The sequence below is a fragment of the Callorhinus ursinus genome, unplaced genomic scaffold, assembly GCF_003265705.2.
Source record: "Callorhinus ursinus isolate GAN/ISIS: 27379988/994484 unplaced genomic scaffold, GSC_fseal_2.0 scaffold3, whole genome shotgun sequence".
In the NCBI taxonomy this organism is placed as follows: Eukaryota; Metazoa; Chordata; class Mammalia; order Carnivora; family Otariidae; genus Callorhinus; species Callorhinus ursinus.
This window is the reverse complement of record NW_027397065.1, coordinates 84,478,048-84,499,298: the sequence shown is the minus strand read 5'-3', so window position 1 is coordinate 84,499,298 and position 21,251 is coordinate 84,478,048. Positions and strand designations below refer to the sequence as shown.

General features: G+C 41.5%; 1 protein-coding gene across 5 annotated transcripts in view; it reads right to left on the bottom strand.

Moving 5' to 3' along the window:
* Nucleotides 1-21,251, bottom strand: part of CTNND2 (catenin delta 2) — a 907,509-nt gene that overhangs the window by 191,013 nt on the left and 695,245 nt on the right. For all 5 annotated transcript variants that reach the window (XM_073891088.1, XM_025867463.2, XM_073891086.1 and 2 more), the window contains one exon: nucleotides 15,351-15,564. In XM_073891088.1, the coding sequence (XP_073747189.1) occupies nucleotides 15,351-15,564 (214 nt within the window). The remainder of the gene's footprint in view (nucleotides 1-15,350; nucleotides 15,565-21,251) is intronic.

Genomic DNA, 21,251 nt, shown 5'->3' with positions numbered 1-21,251 from the left:
ACAAAATATAGACTCTTAAATACAGAGAACAAACTGGTGGTTGCCAGAGGGGAGGTGGGTGGGGGATGGGTGAAACAGGTGATGGGGATCAAGAGCACACTTATTCGGATGAGCTTTGAGAACAGCCTAGAGATGCTGATCATGTATTATACACTTGAAACCAATGTAACATGGTATGTTAATTTATACTTCAATAAAAATAGCAAAACTGAAAGAAAATTAAGCATCTGCTCCATCCAGCCTATAAAATCACTTAAAAAAAAAAAGCTAAAGCAAAACAAAAGCCACTACAGTTAATATTGAAGACTTCTTTTTGTTAACAAAAGTGTTTTCTGACTGTTTTGCAATCAGTATTTCCCAGCCTTAGATTTCTGAACATAGTACTGCCTCTCACTAACTTTTGAGGGAAAGAATTTTGAGGGAAAAATAAAATATGGAAGACAATGTCTTTTAATCTAAAAAAAAAAAATCTCAACATAAAATGTGAGGAACGGAAGTAGCCTCTTTACTGCTGATACTAAATGAATGTCAAATGTGGTTAACTATTAAATATATCTGGACACCAGATTAGAGTCCATGTTCACTTTTTAAATTAAGTAACTGCAAAGATAGGCTTCAGAATATATTTGTGAACAGAGCAGGTATGCCACATGAAAATGGAATTGAGTTTATGAATTAAAATCCATTTTCTCACACACACGCCAAAAAAGATCCAACATGCATGGAAACCAAATGGAGTGTAGGGCACGTGGCTCTTTGAGCTGACATGTATCATTATTTTAAGTACTAAATGTGTTTGTTACAGATCTGCTGTATGTGGAATGCTGAATACTTTCTGCTTGAGTTTCTATGTTTTTAAAATTAGTTGAGAAAATTTCCAAACTTTTAAGTCAGACACCTGTCATTTATACAGTAAGTTAATTCTTGCTCACTATGGTGAATCAATAGCATGTGACCCTGGGAGTACCTCTAGAAATATTTGTGTGAGGCAAATCAAATTGTGTAGAGAATTATAAAGCACCATCCCCATGACTGCTTCCCTTAAAAAGGCGCTTGGCTTCTTTCAGGGTATTAGATTAAAAGACAAATACGGATGGAGAGAGAAGACCGGAACTGTCTGAAGCCGGCAGCGTTCAAGGAAGGTTAGTTAGCAACAGCAGATATGCAGAAGGCGCCTACTTTGTGGGGGAGCGTGTGTGCAAGACTGCACATGCTTAGCCACACATGCACAGGAGTGACACAACTGAATTCATTCTTATGAAACAGGAGCAGTTCTGTGAGTAATATGTTTTATTCTCTCGCTATCATTATCTGAAAGCCAAACTCGTGTCCATCTTTAAAACCCACTACAAACATTAACTTCTTCATTCAGCCTTTCTTGATCTCCTTGATTGAAAATTCTCTTTCCTCCTTTAAGCTTTCCCGGCCCTTTCTCAGTGCTCACTTTGTGAACAGTTATCCACGTGTCCTCTCTCTCATATGTGACTGACAACTCCTTGGGGACAGGGCTCAGGTCGACATCATTTTTCTGTTTTATAACATCCACTCCACCCTCCATATAGTGTTGCTCAGACATATACTGGCGAACATAGGAAAAAAAAGGAGGTGGCAAGAACGGCCAGCTCTGAAGGACAACTTCCTTATTTCCCTGGTGTCGGTCTCTGTGGTACAGGTCCCTGAGTTAGGAAGTCATTTCATAGAGATTCTCCTTCTGAGCACCCCCTTGGGAGGGCATGGCCATGATGGCACACACCTTTCTGGAAGGCCAATAGGCCATCGGGCATGATGGGCAGCCCACTGGGAGAGTGAGTCACTAAGAGAACTTAGGTTAGCACACGCAGAACAAAGCTGCAGCTTCTCCCCCGGCAGGCTGAATCTCATCCTCTAAGGGACAACCAGGAAGGAAGTTTATTTTGAACATTTCACTGGGAATAACAAATAAAAACATCTGTTGAAAAGGAAGCCAGGTGTTGGGGCAGGGGATGAGCACATTCTTTAATTCTCCCCTCTCCTCCAGGATCCAGTGGGGATTTCCATGTTGTGTTCATTAACACTAGTTAATGTAATTTTTGTGGTAATTGTAGAGCAAATAGAGCAAACTCTCAAACATAATTAGGGAAAAGTGTTTCTAATTAACTTGTAACTCGTGAGTCCCAAGTAGAGCCACAAATCAATTACGCATTGTCAGACCTAACAAGTAAAATGCGCTGCACATTTCCATCCGGGCAAATAAACAAAACAAAACAAAACAAAACGCCCCTGGCCATACTTGCCTTTGAACCTTTGCAACGTTTGGGCATGCTCTGAAACTTAATTGGAGGGAAGCACAGGTATGTTTGAGGTCCCTTCACCTTCTCTCTCTCCCGTGAGCAAGAAAGCACACTGAAGTAAGAGGTAACCACGAATTCATTCTAATTTGCAAAAATGACATATGAGCCAGGTATTTTCTTTGGATAATTTGGCTACCATTAGCAACAAATGATTTTGGCATCTCTCAAAACATATCTGCGCTTCCTCATCCCCCACCACTCACTGTGGTTAATTGTTGGCCTGGAGAGAGAAGAAAGTGATGTTCCTCCAACATGCGTGATCATGACCACGGCCAGCGGGGCTTGTTAAAAATATGGATTCCTGGGCTATTATCTTAGAGATCTGGGGCCCAGAAATCTTTATTTGACTGGGGGAATCGGGAAATCATTGGTATAAAGCGAACAGGCTTTGTGAACAGAGGACTGGGGAAGGTACTGCATTTCAACTGTGACACTGAGCAAGTTAAATCCGGCCTCAGGGGTCCTCTGGGGTGATCTAGGGCACCCAGCACAATGACTGGTAAGTGATGGGTATTCAGGGATGTTTGTTTACCGCTTCTTGACATATAGGATGCAGAGAATACCCTGATTTTCAGGTTAGGCACACTGGGGACCAACAAGAATGTAAAAAGAGGAAATAATGTATCAGCTCCACAAATATCCAGTGGTATCTTACTCCGTGGCATACGTAATAAAGAAGGATTATAACACTGATTTATACAGCCAAGTCTATATCTTACCATAACATGAAGTAGAACTCCTTTAGAAACACTTGATATCAAAATGTCTTGCTCACTGGAATGCAGATGCCACCATCTTGGTCATTAATAAAAGATCTACAACCTAGGGGAGGACAATCTATGATTGGAGGGAGGCTGGATTTCTGAAGACTGTGGACAGAGCTGGGCTTTCACCCTGGAACACTTAACCTCCAGACTTCATTTATGGGAGAGAGAAAGAAAAAAATATTTTATTGATTGATTGATTGATTTGAGAGAGACGGATGGGGGGGCGGCAGAGGGAGAGGGATAAGCAGACTCCGCGATGAGCACAGAGCCCAACGCAGGGCTTGATCCCACAGCTCCGAGGTCATAACCCAAGCCGAAATCAAGAGTTGGACACTCAACAGACTGAGCCACCCAGGAGCCCCTGAGGTTCATTCTAAGTAATAAATTCCCATCACTTTCTCATCTCCATAGTCTGCTCCATTTTTCATCATCGCACTTGCCACTCCCTGAAATGACAGGTCTATTGTCTGTGTTGTCCACCAAAACATTACACACCACCACAACCATAACACAAAGCCCTAACATTCCACAATGGTTCTGTTAATGGATATTAAAATTACACTCCAAGTTTTGATACAGTCCACTTCTTTCCATGTAAAGGAACTGAAATCCAGGACCCTCCCAGCCATGCCCTTTCTTTCTCCCTTCCTCCACCTGACTCCCTGGAATGCAAGCACCAGCATCCTGGCCATTAGGAAGAGTGCCATACCCGGGGAGGGTCTATGGCTAGAAGATACCTGGGTATTCACCAAGCACCTAACTTCACTGCCACACAGTAGATGCTCAACAATCATTTGTTTAACGAATGAATGAATTAGACTTATAGCGTACAGAGTGGTTTTAAACTAGAATTAAGAATGGGTTGAGCAGGAAGTCAATGGTGTGAATTTTCTAATTCGGTTAGACTTGGCCTGGCTGGGGAGGAAATGAGCCATCAGAACTGGTGCTCTGTGTAGGGGTCTAAGTCTTGCCGTCTGCCTTTGGATATAAGTGGGCTACCTGTTATAGACAGAAAACCCTAAAATGGTTAAAATGACCCTTTAGAGGAGATAAGAGCAGACATCTCTGTAAAGAATGTGTGATACGTAGCTGGTTAGGAAATGAGTTGGGGTCAAGAGGCAGACCAACCTCAGACACCCGTCTCTTCTCGCCTTCAGCAGGGTGCTGCGGAATGATTCCTCCTCAGGCCTGCTGTTTCCTTCCTGTGGGTGGAGCACAACGCATGCAGCACAGACCCTCACTCATTCCTTCCCTGCAAGGAGGAGGGACTTATCCAAATAATCAGCAGGCATGCAACAGCTTTGGCTGTTCTGTCTGTCCTCCGCCTCTTGGGAATGAGTGGCCAGAGGAAACTCTGGCTCCCGTGGTCTCCATGGAAATGTGTCCTGCGGGGCTGGTGGAGGAAGAGGAAGCCTTCCCCGACCCAGCGGCTGCCTGTGGACACGTCTACCTAATCCTGGGCTTCGGTATTAGCCAACCTGCTTGGCAAACAGGCCTAGAGCCTGGCCTCCCGCCTGACTGCTAAGAGTAATGAGTTGATAATGTGGCCTCCCTCTTCATTTTTGCTCAGAACTTGGTGTGGAAGAGAGGGCGCAGGAGTGGGTTCTATAAACTACGGCCTGAGGGCCAGCCATTTGCTTTTATACATAAAGTTTTATTGAGACCTAGCTACGACCAATTCTTTATGTACTGTCTACAGCTGTTTTCACACAATATAGGGAGAATTAAGTAGTTGTAACAGAGACCCTATGGCTTGCAAGCTAAAACAGTTATCATCTGGCCTTTCACAGGAAAAGTTTGCCAACTCCTATTCCGGAATCTAGAGGAATGTTGGGAAGGCTGAGGAATGCTTTCAGGTTTGGAAGCAAAGGAATCAGACTGCCAGAGGAATGCTTTCAGGTTTGGAAGCAAAGGAAAAGTAAAGGAAGGCAGGACTCAATGCCATCAAACACTGCTCTCCTGAAGACAAAAAAAGCGGAGTCCAAATGCAGGAGCAGGGTCAGCAGACAGAAGCTCAACTGAGCCTTGCCAAAACTTGTAGCAGAGTCGCAGAGGGAAGTGAACCACAGAAGCACCTCCAGTCAGAGCGGCAGAAAGAGCTGACGGAAGCTCTGGATCCTGGGGTCTGGAACATGGACAAGCAGGGAGACCTGAGTGGCACAGAGCAGAGGTGCTCGTGGATGCCTGAGCTGCTGCTGAGGGGGACTCTGCAGGCTTTGTTGAGGGAAAGAAGTCACCTCAGTAAGAGCTGGTGTGGGGGTTTGTAGTGTGTCATCCTAGCGAGCCGAAACTACGCCTTCCCGATTTGTCTTCCTTCCTGGTTTCCAGGGTAAGTATGTCCACAGGAGAGATCTGCAGGCCATGTGGCAGGTGCTAGGGAAGCAGCAGGTGCTGGGCTCCTGGGCACCAGGCCCTGCCGCAGGCTGTGGGCATTCTCATGGGTCGGTTGGCTGCCTCACCTTCTCGGGGTGGGGCAATGGTGGCCACAGAGCTGCCGGCTCCCACCACTTCTTATCCAGCTTCCGCATGTGCTGGGCCAGGTGCATGTGGAACGCTGTGGTCAAGGGAGCCAGCTTCTGTGTTTCTCTCACACGGTCAATATCCAGCCAATGAGAGGCAGAAGAGGGTACGTGTCTGTCCTCATGGGTGCCTGATGGTCCTTGCTCTCCCCCGCTTCATATCCAGCTTGTCTTCCTGATCTCTGCCTCCTGACCTATGTCAGCTTCCCACTCAGCACCAGACAGACGTGAAGGCTTCCTTGGACTTCTTTACTTAGCTACTACCTTGGTAGTAGGTCTCAGCTTGATAATAAGTCCCTCTGACCCTATCACGTATACTGCTCATGCTTTTCTGGTCAAAGCCCAGCTGAGAAGCCTAATGGGGTGGCTTCCGTTGCCAGGATCTAAATGTTGCAAGATGGCAGCAACATTTCCAATTCCATGGGTGGATTCATCTTCCCTTCAACTGGTAAATGCATGATACCAAAATTAACCTTTTGTTGGGATTTTGTCCCCTGATTCATTTTAAATTCGCCGATGGTGGACTCTGGAAGCCAGGCACCGCCGGACTGGCCTCTCCTAACTGATTAAACCCAAAAAGATCTCCAATTACTCATCTTTCTTCAAATACAGTGGTTGGCAGAACAATGGTCCTCTAAAAGTGTCCATATCCTAATCCCCAGAACCTGTGAATGTGTGACCTTTTACTGAAGATGTGATTAATTTAAGATGGGCAGATCATCCTGGAGATTCTTCTGGATTATCCAGGTGGGCCCAACTTATCACATAGGTCCTTAAAAGCAGAGAACCACTCCTGACGAAATGAAAGTGGGTCTCCAGTCAAGGAATGTGGGCAGCTCTAGTAGCCGGAAAAGCCAAGGACTGTACCCTAGAGTCTCGGGAAAGGAACATAGCCCTGTTGATATCCTGATTTTAGCCCAGTGAGACTTATGTTGGACTTCTAACCTCTGGAACTGGAAGGTAATAAACTTGCATTGTTTTACGTGGCTAGATTTTTGGAAATATATTGTAGAAGAAATACGTAACCGCTATAGACTTCACTGAGTGGCTGCTATGGCCTTGGTTGGGGCTGGCCTTGGGGTGCATACCTGTGTCTGGGATAACTGCTCTTAGGGCTTAGGATGGCTTCTTTTCTACAGGTGATGGGCATGGGCCAGGGTTCACACCCCTGGACAGTGAGATGGGTAGCAGTTGACACTGAAACAAAGTATTGTTGAGACCCTGAAAGTATGTCAATTCCAGCATGAGGTAGCCCTGGGCTACCTAAAGAGAGACAGAGGGACAGGGAACCTTCTGGCAGAGGCCGTGCAGAAGAGAAAAGCTTGGGGGGATGATCTTCCTACTTTAGTTAACTTAAGAATTGTGAACTTTGAACTTTAACACACAAGGGCAAGAGATACTGATTTTTAGGCTTTAATTCCTTTGACATTAAAGTCTTTGGACTTCAACATAAAAGTGGGTTGAAACTTTGATTTTCAATTTCTCCTTGGGAATTTGATATTTGGTGGGGCTTATATTAACATTCGAGGCACCTCTACATTGCTGACATTCCATTATTGGAATGTCTCTATTCAGTTTTATCTTTGTGATGCTGTTTAGTTTTATGACAGAACTTCTGATATGTTATGTTGGTCAACATGGCTGGACATGACTTGGGATATGAAATAAATCTGGGATTTAATTTTACATTTTGTGAACATGGTGACTCTGAATTTGATTTAAATGGCGTGCTATCCTGACCCATTTCAGCACCTCTTAATATAATATATGAAACACCCACCGGGAGTCCCAGGTGATCACCAAAAAGCTCAGGAAGATAGAGGAGAGGCTACCTTGACAAAATGCTTAGCTCCTGCTTTGGAGAGATGAGACATGCTTCTAGGTGATCACAGCAAAAGGGATAAGCGAAAACAGAGTGGAAGATACCGGTAGGGAAAATGCTTCCCCTCTGTTCCAGTGTCTCTTTCCATGAAGGGTGTTTAGTTAATGTTACACCCTAGACTTCTTTTGAAATAGTAAACTCACTTGGCTAACAGACCTGAAGGGATGCCTCCAGCTTGGCTTCTATCAGTAATAGAGGCCATACTTAATAATATTTACACTTTGTGGTATCTGTGAAACTGTTCAGAATTCATGCAGGCAAGAGATTATTAATGGGAACATAATGGAACAAAGAGAATGGAAGGAGCAATCCAGCGGATGAGACATTTTATTTAATTTCTGTACTATGCAAAATAGATGGGAGGTGAGTTGGCTGGAGAAGTTGGAGTGGAAGCCAGGACAGCCCAGGATAAACACAGAGGGGACTCCATCCCAGTGATCCAAGGAGGTGGCTGAGTGTCTTAGTGGAACCTAGGGAAGATTCATGCTCAGAGAAGGCAGGCGTAGGGGATGTAGAAATGAGAAGGGGGGCTACCAAAGGGTGATTGATTGAAAGGAAGCAGTTGCCCACCCTCTCATTCTCCACTCCTACCCAGGTGGAAAGAACACCTGGCAGCCAGAAAATCACTGGCCCCTCCCCATAGGTCAGACACATAAACAAGTCAGAAGACTATTCCCCAAAGAGATTGACGGCACTGAGGGAGAACGGAAACACTAATGTGGATATCTGAGTCTTAGAGAAAAGTCCTCCTCCTCCTCAAGATACGTGAAGGGCTCCCCATCACAACAGCTCATGCCTACCTGCTCACCTGAAGCCAAGCTCAGTTAATAAGCTTCACTGATATGCACAGCTCTCAAACTCTCTACTCTTTCTGTCTTAAAAATGAGCAGAGATTGCATCCTTTTTTAAATCACTGAATAATATTCCATTGTATATATATGCCACATCTTTTTTATCCATTCTTCAGTCGATGGGCACTTGGGCTGTTTCTATAATTTGAAAGTTCATTGTGTATAACCATCATTCAAGTAGTATTGTTCCTTAAAATATACGGTTTTGTAAACTTATGTGTAGAACATATGGGAATAGCCATGTGCTCAACTGCTTGAAACTATACTGTGTATAAACCTTCAGTAAAGCAACATCTTCTTTCATAAAAAAAAAAAAAGAACAGAAAACTGAGGGTCTCTCCACATTTAAAGTAAGCCTGCAAAATTAATGAGAAAGACTCCCATAAAAACAAATAGAAAGAAATGACAGCAGAGAAAGGTGAGATGATTGATAAACAGAAAACAAACTTTAGTTCTAAATAATATCCTTAGAGAAATGCAAGAATAGTTTACATTCATAAAATGAGAATTGAGATTATAAAAAAAAACACAGGAGTTCTTAGAATTAAAATAATGATACTCTTAATATTAATAATAATAATATCTCCTAGATCCCTGCAAAAAATAAAAACCCTCATCAATAGGTTGAGAGAAATTTTGGATACCGGAGAAATCTCTCATGATAAAAAGACAAAGGGCTCCAAATAATACATGAAAATATAAGAGCGAGGTAAAGTCCAAGAGGTTCAAAATCTGACCACCAACAATTCTAAAAAGAGAGGATAGAGAAAATGAACCAATTTAAAAAAAAAAAAAAACCACACAAGTTTTCTGGCACTGAAGGTCATGACTCTTTAAGATGGAAATGTCCAATTCCAGTGAATTTTTAAAAAAGCACAAACCTAGGTATCTCATCACAGACTTTTATGTATCAGGGATAAAATTAACTTATAGAAAATATTCCCAAGAAAAATAATTTCTATCCAACCATATCCAATAAATATCAATCATGTATGAGGATTTAATACTGACATATTCAGAATTTCATCTCCTAAACACCTCAGTGAACTACTTAATATTTGAAACTTATAAGAGAATAAACCAAGAGAGAGGACAGCCTGGGATCTAGGAGACAGATGTCCCAACCCTGGAGAACAATGCAGAAGTTCTAGAGAGCAATCATCAAATTCTGCCCCCCAAATAGAGGATTCTGCTCATGAGATTTCTGGAAAACCAGGGAACTGATGACCAAAATCACAGACAAATTGAATTGGTGGGCATTGTAGATGATGAAGGATCTGTTAGATATGATCCTAGAAATCATTTCTTTGGCAAGGATCATCACTTTGGACCCACTGGGAAAGAAATTTGATGGCTGGGTGACCACATGGGTCTGCTCTTCCATCATAATGCAAAGGCTACTCTCTGGCTTTCAACTTTTGAATTGAGCTATAGAAAACCTTGGAAGACTGACTCTGGTTACAGAACAGATTGCAAATATATTCAACCTTGACACTGTAAAAGTCAAGTATGATGACAGAGGTTGTGAAGAAGGGCGAAGACATAGAGCACTAATATTCTTATCTTATAAAATGGGTGATGAGATAATGTTTTTATTCGATTGAAAAGATAGAAGCTTAACTTTGAAGTTACCAATGCATTTGCTGAGGAACCAAGGAATAAAGATCCCATCACTTTGGAAAGGAGAAGGCATGAGTGGTGAAAATATGAAAAATCCTTCTCCCTCATAGTAGAAAGTCAATATGAAAAGCCTATGATAACTGATTACATAGAGTGAAATAAGCATATCATTTAAAGACATGGAATAAACACGAGAAAACAAAACAAAACAAAACAACAACAACAAAAAAAAACAAAGCAAAAGCTGAGACTGAAAGCCTCTGAGGGACTGGAGTATCTAATACCAGAGGACAGATGAGGCAGGGGACTGTCGTTTTCATTAAGAGCATCTTTATACAATTTCATTTTTTACCATATATAGCCATTACTTTGATTGAAAATATTAAAATGCATTTAATTATCATCTTTGCCACTTCAAATCCTTCACAAGTAAATGCTTTAAAAAGATGCATTAAGAAATCAGGCCAACTGATTAAGCAACACGATTAAGTCCTCATGGTTCTACATTTATCTGCATTGCTTTATTTCCTCGACAAACAAATGTGTTTGCGCACATCTGGGAAAAGATGAAGGACCTCCTGGATCTGGGTATGTATTAGTTTCCTAGGGCTGCCATAATAGAGTACCACCAATTAAGTGGCCAAGACAACAGAAACTTACTATCACCGTTCTGGAGGCTGGAAGTCAAAGATCAAGATGTCACCAGGGTTGGTTCCTTCCAAGGCTGTGAAGAGAATCTGCTCCCAGCCTCTTTCCTGGCTTCTGGTGTTTTTGGGCAAACTGTGGCATTCTTTGCCTCGAGGAAGCATTACCCCATCTCTGCCTTCATGTTCACATGGCCTTCTCCCCGTGTGTATCTGTGTCTGAATTTCTCTTCATAGGGACACCAGCTATGTCAGATTAACAGCCCACTGTACTCTAATATCCTAACTTAACTAATTACATCTGAGTCACGTTTTGAGGGGCTATGGGTTAGGGCTTTAACATACGAATTTGGGGGGCACGTAATTCAACGTATAACAGACTGGGCATTAAATCAACTGACATAATGCTAGTAAGTAGAATAGTTAAACTGAGGCCTGTCTCTTTAATTAAAAGGAAAGACTATCTGGGTATTTGAAGCACAAGATGCAAGAATATACCCTGCTCTTGGAGAATCGGAACTCTTAAGGACACTTGCTTTCAACAGAAATAAAAGTTATTTATTAAGTTTTATGGTTTAATAAAAACTGGTTTATTATGATTTGTAAAGCATTCTGAAATCTTTAGTTGGGCATTTCAAAATTTAGGTTGATTATTTCCATATTTAGAGAGAGAAAAATTATATTAGTCAAGCCCAAAGGACATGCAACATTTGTAACCAAAGTTTATTTGCTTAGGATATTTCAAGTAATGGCTAGCATATAATAGCTTCAACTGGATTTAAATAAAATTCTGATCATCATTTCACAGTAATTATTGCATAGGAAGAAAATTATTTATTGCAAGGCCCAACAGGCAGAAGCAAAATATATTCTGCTGTGAATAGATATTGCAGTGCAAACAGGCAGATTTTTTTTAAGCATGCACGCTTATGTGTTGAATGTAAATGCACGTAAATAGCTCAATTTTAACATTTTATTATTGTTCAAACAGTTTGCCAAGGAATACTCAGTAAATAATTTAAAGCTCTGCAAGAACATTTCTTTCTTTTAGTCTTTTATTGTTTATAATTTGGTGCTCTACATCCTTCTGGTTATATAGCCTAGGTCTAATCCTAAAATCTTGTTTAGAAACATGCTTTATTATTTTTTAAAAATCACTGACATTGTTCTTTTTGGTATCTGTTTACAAGACATCTTAATTTGTAAATATCTAAAAGAGGAATTCAAAGGGTACTTCACCTTCCCTTCCCCTATACATACAGATTTTTAACACACATTGGTTTTCACGCATTTGCTAATATTCAGGGAGGAGGATGCAGGAGAGAAAGCTCCCTTGTACTGACGGGGCTCTGTCACGTACCGAGTCCTTAGTCCTTGCTGGACTTCTATTAGGTCTGCTGCAGACTTACAACTGAAGTAAAGGGCATAGTTGTTTCACTTAAATCACTGTTTTATTAATTCATGCCTGCATATCTAACCTAATCCTAAAAAGCTTTGAGGAGGGTCCTTGTGACAATGTGACTACAGCAGTGAAGAGAGGCTTTTTACCCTTTCGGCGCCATCATGAGCCTTGGTGCTCCTCTAATTAAGTTTCCAAAACGTAGACACATTTGTCAGCAACACCCTTTTTCGTATTTAGCAGACAGCAGGGCATGGGTGGGACAATTCCAAACAGAGCCGCCGAGCATCCCAGTGGGCTCTGGTGGAAGCACCGTGTGGGTCCGCTGAACGTCAACCCTGCACGTGCAGATGTCCAAGGATTAGCGCACACCTGACACCCGCAGAAATTCCAAAGCACTTGAAAAATGAAAGATGAAGGATGAATGGAGAGTGTGAGCTTAGTGTAGCAAAGCGTTTACCAGGCGTGGGGGGAGACAAGAGTCTCGGAGGAGGAGTAGAAAGAGAATGACAGATAAGATAAATGGGGGATTTGATGTCCTTGAGGTTAAATCAGTTGGCTGTACTAAAATACTGGAATCCCAAAGCTCCCCAGAAGCCAACAGAATCTAAGCTTTCATAGCTCACTGTGGCAGAGGAGGGCTGGGCTGGTGCTGAAGATGAACATGACTCTCTAAGGCTCTTTGAGGTGAATTCATTTGCCTCATTTTACTTTTGCTCAGGCAGTGTAGTCAGCACTGGCTTGATCTGGATCATTCATGCTATGTCTACATAGAAGTTAGCAGAACCTTGCCAGTTTCCAGGCACCCTCAGATTTCTGCCAGCATGGGAGTTTAGAAGGCTTTATTGCTACAAGACTGGCCTGCAGCAGCAAGTCCTTCCACACTGGAATGTTCTAGTACGTGGTTGCTTCTGATTTCCCTTTCTAGGGCAGTAGCTTGGCTAAGGTGCTTATCGTGTTTCAATAGTATCCACCATGGCAACTCCAGAAACCATGAGCTTCAACCCATCGAAACGTTTTAACAACATGTGTTTCTTTGAAAAACCTAAAATTCATGCCTGGAGTGCAGCCATGCTCAATAAGACCGTGACTCTGGAACAGCAGAAAACATCTACTGAAGTAGCAACCACTGTCATTGTGGAACCATTCAGCCCCAGCAGCCTGGATGGAGTCATGACAGAAGTCAGCATTTCTTCCAGGAAGGGACGTGGGATAAGTCTCGGCCACAAGCACATGCTGATGCAGAAACACTGGGCCATGATGTGACAATGGGTACAAACCTTTGTTCTTCCCCGAAGGAGCAGGAGAAGGGGCATGTGTACTCTGTCTGTATATCAAGTACTCCATCTTTCCCATAGCCAGAGCTTCACCAGGAAAGGAAACTTCTCCACATTCTGTTACCTGCCTTTGATGTTTCCAAAGGAGGCTCGCATAGAAATGTTTGATGCTGCCCAGGTACATTAAATGGAAGACATCCAGCATCTGTCAGAAGCAGGGCTGCCTAGTAGCTCTGAATATCGGAAGAAGCATGGGCATGCTGCAGCAGATGAGCTAAGGGGACAGAGCCACTGCTGCTATTTCCTTCTGGTTTACACCATCAATCACCTCAGCCTTTTGCATGTGGCCAAGTTTCCTTGGCAATGAGATAAGCCATCCCAGAGGGTTTTGTGTTGGGGCAAATCCAAATTTTAGCAAAATCCAGATCTTTTAAAATCATGAAATGGATGCATAACGTGCATAGCAGAAGGTGTTCTGTAGGCCTCATGCATCCAATTGGCAAGGCCTTGATGCACAGAAGCACCACGATGTTTGTTTTCCATCATACATATGGAGTCCTTTCTCTCAATCTCAAAGTAGGGATGGGGTCTCTCCCAACCATAATGGTAGGGTATACTTTCAATTATTTAGTTCACCCCCCAAATTATCCTACACATATCCTACACATATGTGCGTAACAATAGTTTTACCTTAACTGACCCATATGAGTTTGGTGTAAAACATCACTTTAATAACACTGTAACCTTAACAACTAATTTTTTTTTCTAGAAAGACAATCCTCCACTTAGAGAAACACAAAAAAGAAAGCAAAAAAGAAAAGTACCTGGGGTCTAGTTCTAATTTAGCTGCGAGTGGGAAAGAGATGTGACAATAACCTTAAAGGGTATACATTTAAGAAAACAGGCTGAAGCTGGGAGTCTTAACCTTAGCCTGGACAAATACTTATGGCTCTCAGCTTGAGTAATGTATTTCCTTAAAAAAAAAACCAAGTTCACATATATCTCATGAGTGTAGCTTCAAGGAAGTTACGGAATCAAGACAGAAGATCAGTGGCATCACGGAGAATTAAGAGATCCTTTTTCGAGAATCAACCTTGCAATCAACCATTTGCCAAACACTTAGAGGGGAACTTTGATGAATGAAAAACCAAATATCACCTAAAACAACAATGTGGATAATCAAGAAGAGTACTCTGAAAGCCCATCCTGAGGCCACTTACATTGTTAGCACTCCAGCAAGTAAAACTGCACATTTAGAAGGTGAGAGACAAGAGTGAAAGCTAATGTTTACATGTTATTCCAATGTTCACACATACGCCGAGAAAGGTACTGCTAAACGCTTAGATGTTCTCATTCATCAAATCCTCATGGCGCTATGAGGTGCAATGCTAGTGACCTCTACTTTACAAAACTCAAAAGTTCTGTGTTCACAGAAAGGCATGCTCTCATGTTCACGTTTGAGAAAGTCCCTATATGTAAATATGTAAAAATATAATATAAACATATATGTAGATATATAATATATGCACATAATATATATGTAAATATATAAATATATGTAAGAGAAATTCCCTAATATGTAATCCTACCACCTAGGGACTTTTAGTAGGCATAAATATTTTTTTCAAGAAATTAACTGTGAAGTACCATGAGATCTCTGTTCTTAATCACATTATAAACCAAAATATATACCTTATTAATAACAATTCATATATCTTGTCCTTTGACGAATACTTATTTAATGCCATTTTAATGATCACCTGTGGGTGTTGTAAGATGCTGAGCTACTTCTAAATCAAGTGACAAAACTGAAATTGGGTCACAGAATTTTAGAAGGGTTATGTTTGCGGCATTCTAATGATCTCATTTGGTCAATCCACAGGTGTTAAATTAGATACCTTTTAATTCGCTTGTTCAGCTCATGCGTATCGGGACTGTCCATGGTTATCAGCCCCCTGAGAAGCCCCTCACCCACCATCCTTGGTTAGCATGTTTGCTACCGTGCTGGATCATGGAGCCTTTGTCTTGAGAGGCAGGTGTACTGTTAATAAGGATTCTAACCTGTGACCAGCTCCCGGATCTCCAGGTCGGTGGTCTTGCGGAGTAACCTCACCAGCGCTGGAATGCCACCGCAGTTTTTCAGGGCAATTTTATTATCATCGTTGGCCTTCCCGTACACCAAGTTTCTCAAGGCTCCACAGGCACTACGGTGGACTTCTGTCATCCGATGATCCAGCAGGTCCACCAGGAGCTGGATGCCTCCTTGTCTCCTTATCTGCAAGAACACAGGGCACAACTTTTGCCTTAGAGAGTAAGCTTTCACTATGTAGATCAAAATGGGTTTTTCTTATGGAGCAATTGCTAAAATTAATGTGACTGAACTGACTTAGAGCACACAAAGGAAAAAAGAAAACAAACCAGTGTTCTTAGATTTGACTGCCTTTACTTGCTTTCATATCCTACTGATAACATTTCTAACATACCTCCTTTCAAGTTGTAGATTTTGAAAAGCTGATTTTTACTCATAAGGGAGGTCTTGGATACTTCTCTCTATAAAAATACGGCCCATATTCATGGCACGAAGCAGATGGAGGAGCAAGAGAAACTTCTCGCTCCTGAGACTTATCAAATTTAACCACTCTCTTAAAGGGCCATGGGACTGATGTACAAAATGTTAAGATGACGCTTAATCAGAACATCCTCCCAACATTTTACAGAAGCCAGAAGCTGATGAGAAACCAGAAGAACTGACACCAGGATTTTCATCTAAGAAGCCCAGGATGAGAAAGTCACAACGAGAGCCAGTCAGAACACTAAGACCATTACATGTTACGTGTAACTCAGGTATTTGATTAATACCAACAAAATCACATTAAATTTTGATGTTCCTTTTACTCAAAATAGTTTTGATTTTTCAAAATAAGCAAATGAAAAACAAACACCTCGCAATATGTCTCTAGATGGGTTTATTCCTTGCTGTCCTTTAATGTTTAGACCAAGTTTTACATTAAAACTGAAAACCAATGGGCTAGTTACCATATAGACCATTTCATGGAGTTTTCATTAGTAAAGCTATATTTGAGCATTTCTGCATTTATATGGAAAAAAATAACACGATTCATTAATACCGTCTTCTTTTTTTTTTAATTTCCATGTCCCTCTCAGGGATGGAAAAATTATGGTTTGTTGTGAACGGTTATAATTTGGCACTTTCCCTACTTGGTTTTCTTATCACGGAAAACTCATTCATCCCCCAGATGTGCTGGACACATGGCGACATCCCCACCCTTTCAAAGCGGCGAAAATGCAACTTTCTCTGGGAAGCTACTCCAACCACACTATTTAAAACTGCACCCTGAACCAGACCCCTCCCCAGTCCGGCATTCTTGTTTTACCTTAATCTGTTACAGAATCCTTCATATCCCTTGCCATGCCCTAACTTCTTTATTATGTGTATTGTCATTGACTGTCTGCTAGAACATATATGTTCTTGGAGGGCAAGTCTGTTCTTGTTCGCTCCTAGATCTCTATCGCTATCCCAAGTGCAGTGCCAGCCCCATAGCAGATGCTGAACAAAAATTTGTTCAGTGAATGAGGAGGGAGACTCTATTACTGGAGACAGTCATGTTTCTCCGATTTGTTAGAACTTGGCTTTTCAAAACCAAGTAATCTCTCTCTTTTCAGGACAAAAAACCCCCCAAAACAAAACACACACACACAAAAAACCCCCAAAAAACAACCCTTTCTGAGAACAGCTAGGAATGTCTCCAGGTGGCTACTGCAGTGCTTCCTACACCAGCTTCCACGTAAAATGAGGGCCTGCATCATCCACATGACGTGGGCCATCTGAGAATTCAGAATCTGCCTGTAGGAATGCCTTTGATCCACCCACAAAATGAACACAGAGAAGGCTGAAGGTCTCACAGAACTCCTGGGCTCCGAGTCCCTGATTTGGAGAACACGGATGTGGTGTTTCACGTACCTCAAGTCCTGTGGGAAGGACCAGGGATGGAAGAGGGAAGGACAGACACCAGGATACCAGGACAGGGCTGTGGAGGAGGCCATTAGCTTCCCTGAGATGTCTACACAGCCTATGGTGGTGAGTGCATGCAGGGAAAGTGGCTACGGCTGTTACTGGGTCCATGAAAAAAAGTGAGAAAGAAGCAGAAAACAACTTTTGCCCAATGTAGAGTTTTACCAGTGTTTGCTTGGCCCCCCACTCAAGAGAGATGCAGTTTGTAATCACTACATACGTGTTCCACACGTGCATCTGTGTTACAACCACACCCACATTATGATAATACTTCAGAAAGGATGTTTTATAGTTCACCGACTGGTTATATATTAAAAGCAGACGGTGTAGTAAATCTATCTATCTATCCACCTATCTATCTAATCTATCCATCTTATCTATATATTTAGCTATATTGTATATTACAATTAGTATTCCTAATTTTATAACTTATTTTCCCATTCATATAACTTAATGCATTAAGCTACTAAAATACTATTTCAAAGCATTAAAAGAAAAATGAATTCAAAACAAATGCAGTATCAATTCTTAATAGTACAATGTGAACACAGTGTTTGCAGGGTGCCCCTAAATAATGCCATATATCTAAATTTATAATGGAATCTCAAGTCTATTTTAATCTATTTAGAAAAACACAACTAAGCTGATAAACCTTTTCTTTCGCTCTTATTTTGGGGGCATCACTGGATCATATATAAAAAAACCTGTTTTCTTGGGTTGAATTTGATCTAAGAATTTGGGAATCCTAAAGCCAAACATTAGTGAGAACTGAGTTCACAGACGTGAAATGTGATGGCCGTTGGTTCTGCCTCCTCCTGCTTACCCCCGTCATCCCAAAAGGAGCGGGCCGGGGGGGAGGTGAGAGGTGGACTCTCAGTTCCCTTGCAGGGTCTCTATCCACGGCAGGACTTCTGGGCGCCGTGGGCTGCTGTGGACGGGTCCGGCTGCTGTCCTCCGCCCTCCCCTCCCTGCTTTGCTTTTCTCCTGGATCCTGCCTCCCATTAACTTCTCCCTGCACCCAGTTCTTCTTGTTTCTTCTTATATCCAACCCTAAACTCCTATAAGACTCCAAACAAACCTATGTTAAACATTAATAAAGTACAACTTCTCTTTGAAAAATGATCAGGGGAAACTCTTTTCTTTGAAATGACCCCTTTATTTCCTCTCCCACTAACCCGCCAACAATCTCTTTTCCATTTATGCTCCCCATTGGGCACTCCATGCCCAACAGGCGGGGCCCGTATTCTGGCTCACATGCCAGCATTCCAGGCCAGTTCACCCTCTCCCCTTTCTCCCTTCATCATCTTCATGCAGCGTTCTTCAAAAGTCTATGTTTAATATTTATTAAAACAGTGCTAATCAAATGTCATATAATATCAGATCTAAATATATGTAAAATAGAATAAAACGCACAAGAAGACCATCTGCCCTATCATAATAAGTTAGTAAATATCAGACGAAAGGAAGAATAGTGTGGTTGGTTGTCCTGTTAGTTTCCTTTTTCCTTCTCCCTATTATTTTTACTACTTCAAAACAGACATTATTTTTAGAGCAGTTTTACATTCACAGCAAAATTGTGCAAAAAGTACAGAGAGTTCCCATGTTCCACTTGCCCCCACACGTACACAGCCTCCCCCATTATCACATGTACTGAGTGGTACTTTGGTTACAAATGATGAACCTCCAATGACATGTCATAATCACTCCAAGTCCACAGTCTACAGTAGAGTTCACTCTCCGTGTTGCGCATTCTTTGGGTCTTGGAAATGTATAATGACACGTATCCACGATTATAGTATCTAGTATCATACAGAGTAATTCCACTGCCCTAAAGTGCCCTGTGCCCTCCTATTCATCCCTTCCTTCCCCCAACCTCTGGAAACCACTGATCTTTTCCTTTTCTTCATGGTTTGCCTTTTCCAGAATATCACAGAGTTAGAATCACATAGTATCTAGCCTTTACAGATTGGCTTCTTTCACCCAGTAAGATACGCATTTAAGATTTCCTCATGTCTTTTCGTGGTGTGATAGCTCATTTCTTTTTAGTGTTGAATAATATTCCATTGTGTGGATGTAGTACACTTTATATATCCATTCATCTACTAAAGGACAGCATGGTTGCTTCCAAGTTTTGGCAATTATAAATAAAGCTGCTATCCATAATCATTTGTATGTTTTTGTATAGACATAAGTTTTCAAATCCTTTGGGTCAATGCCCAGGAGCACAATTGCTGGATTGAATAGTAAGAGTCTGTTTAGTTTTGTAAGAAACTGCCAAATAGTCTTTCACAGTGTTTGTACCATTTTGCATTCCTACCAGAAACGGATGAGAGTTCTTGTTGCTACATGTCATCGCCAGCATTTAGCATTGTTATTGTTTTTTTTTTATTATTATTTTGGCCATTCTAATGGTTTATAGTGGCATTTCATTGTGTTGCCTTCCCTTTTAAAACTGACTTGTGATTCAGATTTACTTACATTAATACCAATGACTGAATAAAAGCCATCAATGTTGAAATACAGACAGGGAAAACGATAGCTTGAATTAGATCTGGAACGAACAAATTTCCAATCTGCTACTTTACTGAACTTGATGGACTCAAAGAATGACTGGAAACGTCTTTTCATACATAACTTGAGTAGACAACCATAAATTCATTAACTAAATGATTCTTTGATAGATGGTCCACTTTAGTCAGCTGTTCCTATGTCAATAGCTCACATTTATTTGTATGTTTTGCTGTAAACTTCAGGTATCTAGATTGAGAGAGTAGTCTCCAAGAAGTAAGGAAGATGGAGGCTGATGAGTCCCACAGCAGGAGAAATAAAAAGATCAACCAATCAAACAAAGCAAAACGATGCCCTTCTGCTTGTGCTTTCAGGTCGTTTAGAGAGAGGGCATTCTTCAACTTGACACCGACAGTCTCTTGGGGATGAAGGTTGGGATGCATGTGCACAGAATCAGTGAAGCTCACCCAGTCTGTTATCAGGGGAGAGCGAAAATTGCCTCCACGCCTTTGCCAAACAGTAACCTACTGTTTTCACAATTTAAACTCTGGAAGTAAAAGTATCTAAAAATCGTTCAAGAGTAAGATGCAATGGTTTTCTTCCTTGTCTTTTCATTACAAGGCAGAATACATATAAGCCTTTTAAATCAGGAAACAAATGGATAGGCAATTAAATTCAGCACAAGAAAAAAATGCAGGTAATGCAATATCACCTGTTGCAAAAAAAGGGGGGGGGCTTGCCACTTAGTGAACTTGTTACTCTTAACGTTATCTGCATTAAGAATAAAATATATTTACCGATGAATTAGCTATTATCATTAAATTGATATCAACATCAGTGAATAATTTAGAACATATCCAATTACAGCAGTGTTTGCGAGCTCATGGCAGTCTTCATAAAATGATAATGATGATGATGATGGATGGTGGCTTACAGAGCACTTTACCAGGGAATAGAATTCCTCTTGGGGGCACCTATTTTCATTTAGAGAAATGCTAGGAAAAGTTGCTTTAAGGATAGTGAGATGCTGCGGGCAAGGGCTACAGGTGTTCTTGGCAACAAAAGATTGCTCAGCTACTGTGCATCTGAAATGAGTAGGGACTTGGAACTGAGTGGGGGAAGAAGAAAGAAGCTGGAGTAGCCTTCTTTTTAACCTCCTGGTGATTAAATAAGGTCCTTAAATAGCTAAGGACCTGGGTAAACATTTCCATACCTCTCAAGGATCTACTCGGTTTTAAGCAAAGTGGCTATGTCTTTGGGCTTCTGGTTAGTCCTGAGAGAAACTAAGCTGGATCTGTAAATTTTAATAATGGACCGCTGGATTAATAAGATACAGCACCCCTCCTCTCACTTTACATATTTGTAAGCAACCAACTCACAAGGTCTGCAAAATGGTTCACAGAAAGCTGACTAAAAGCTTG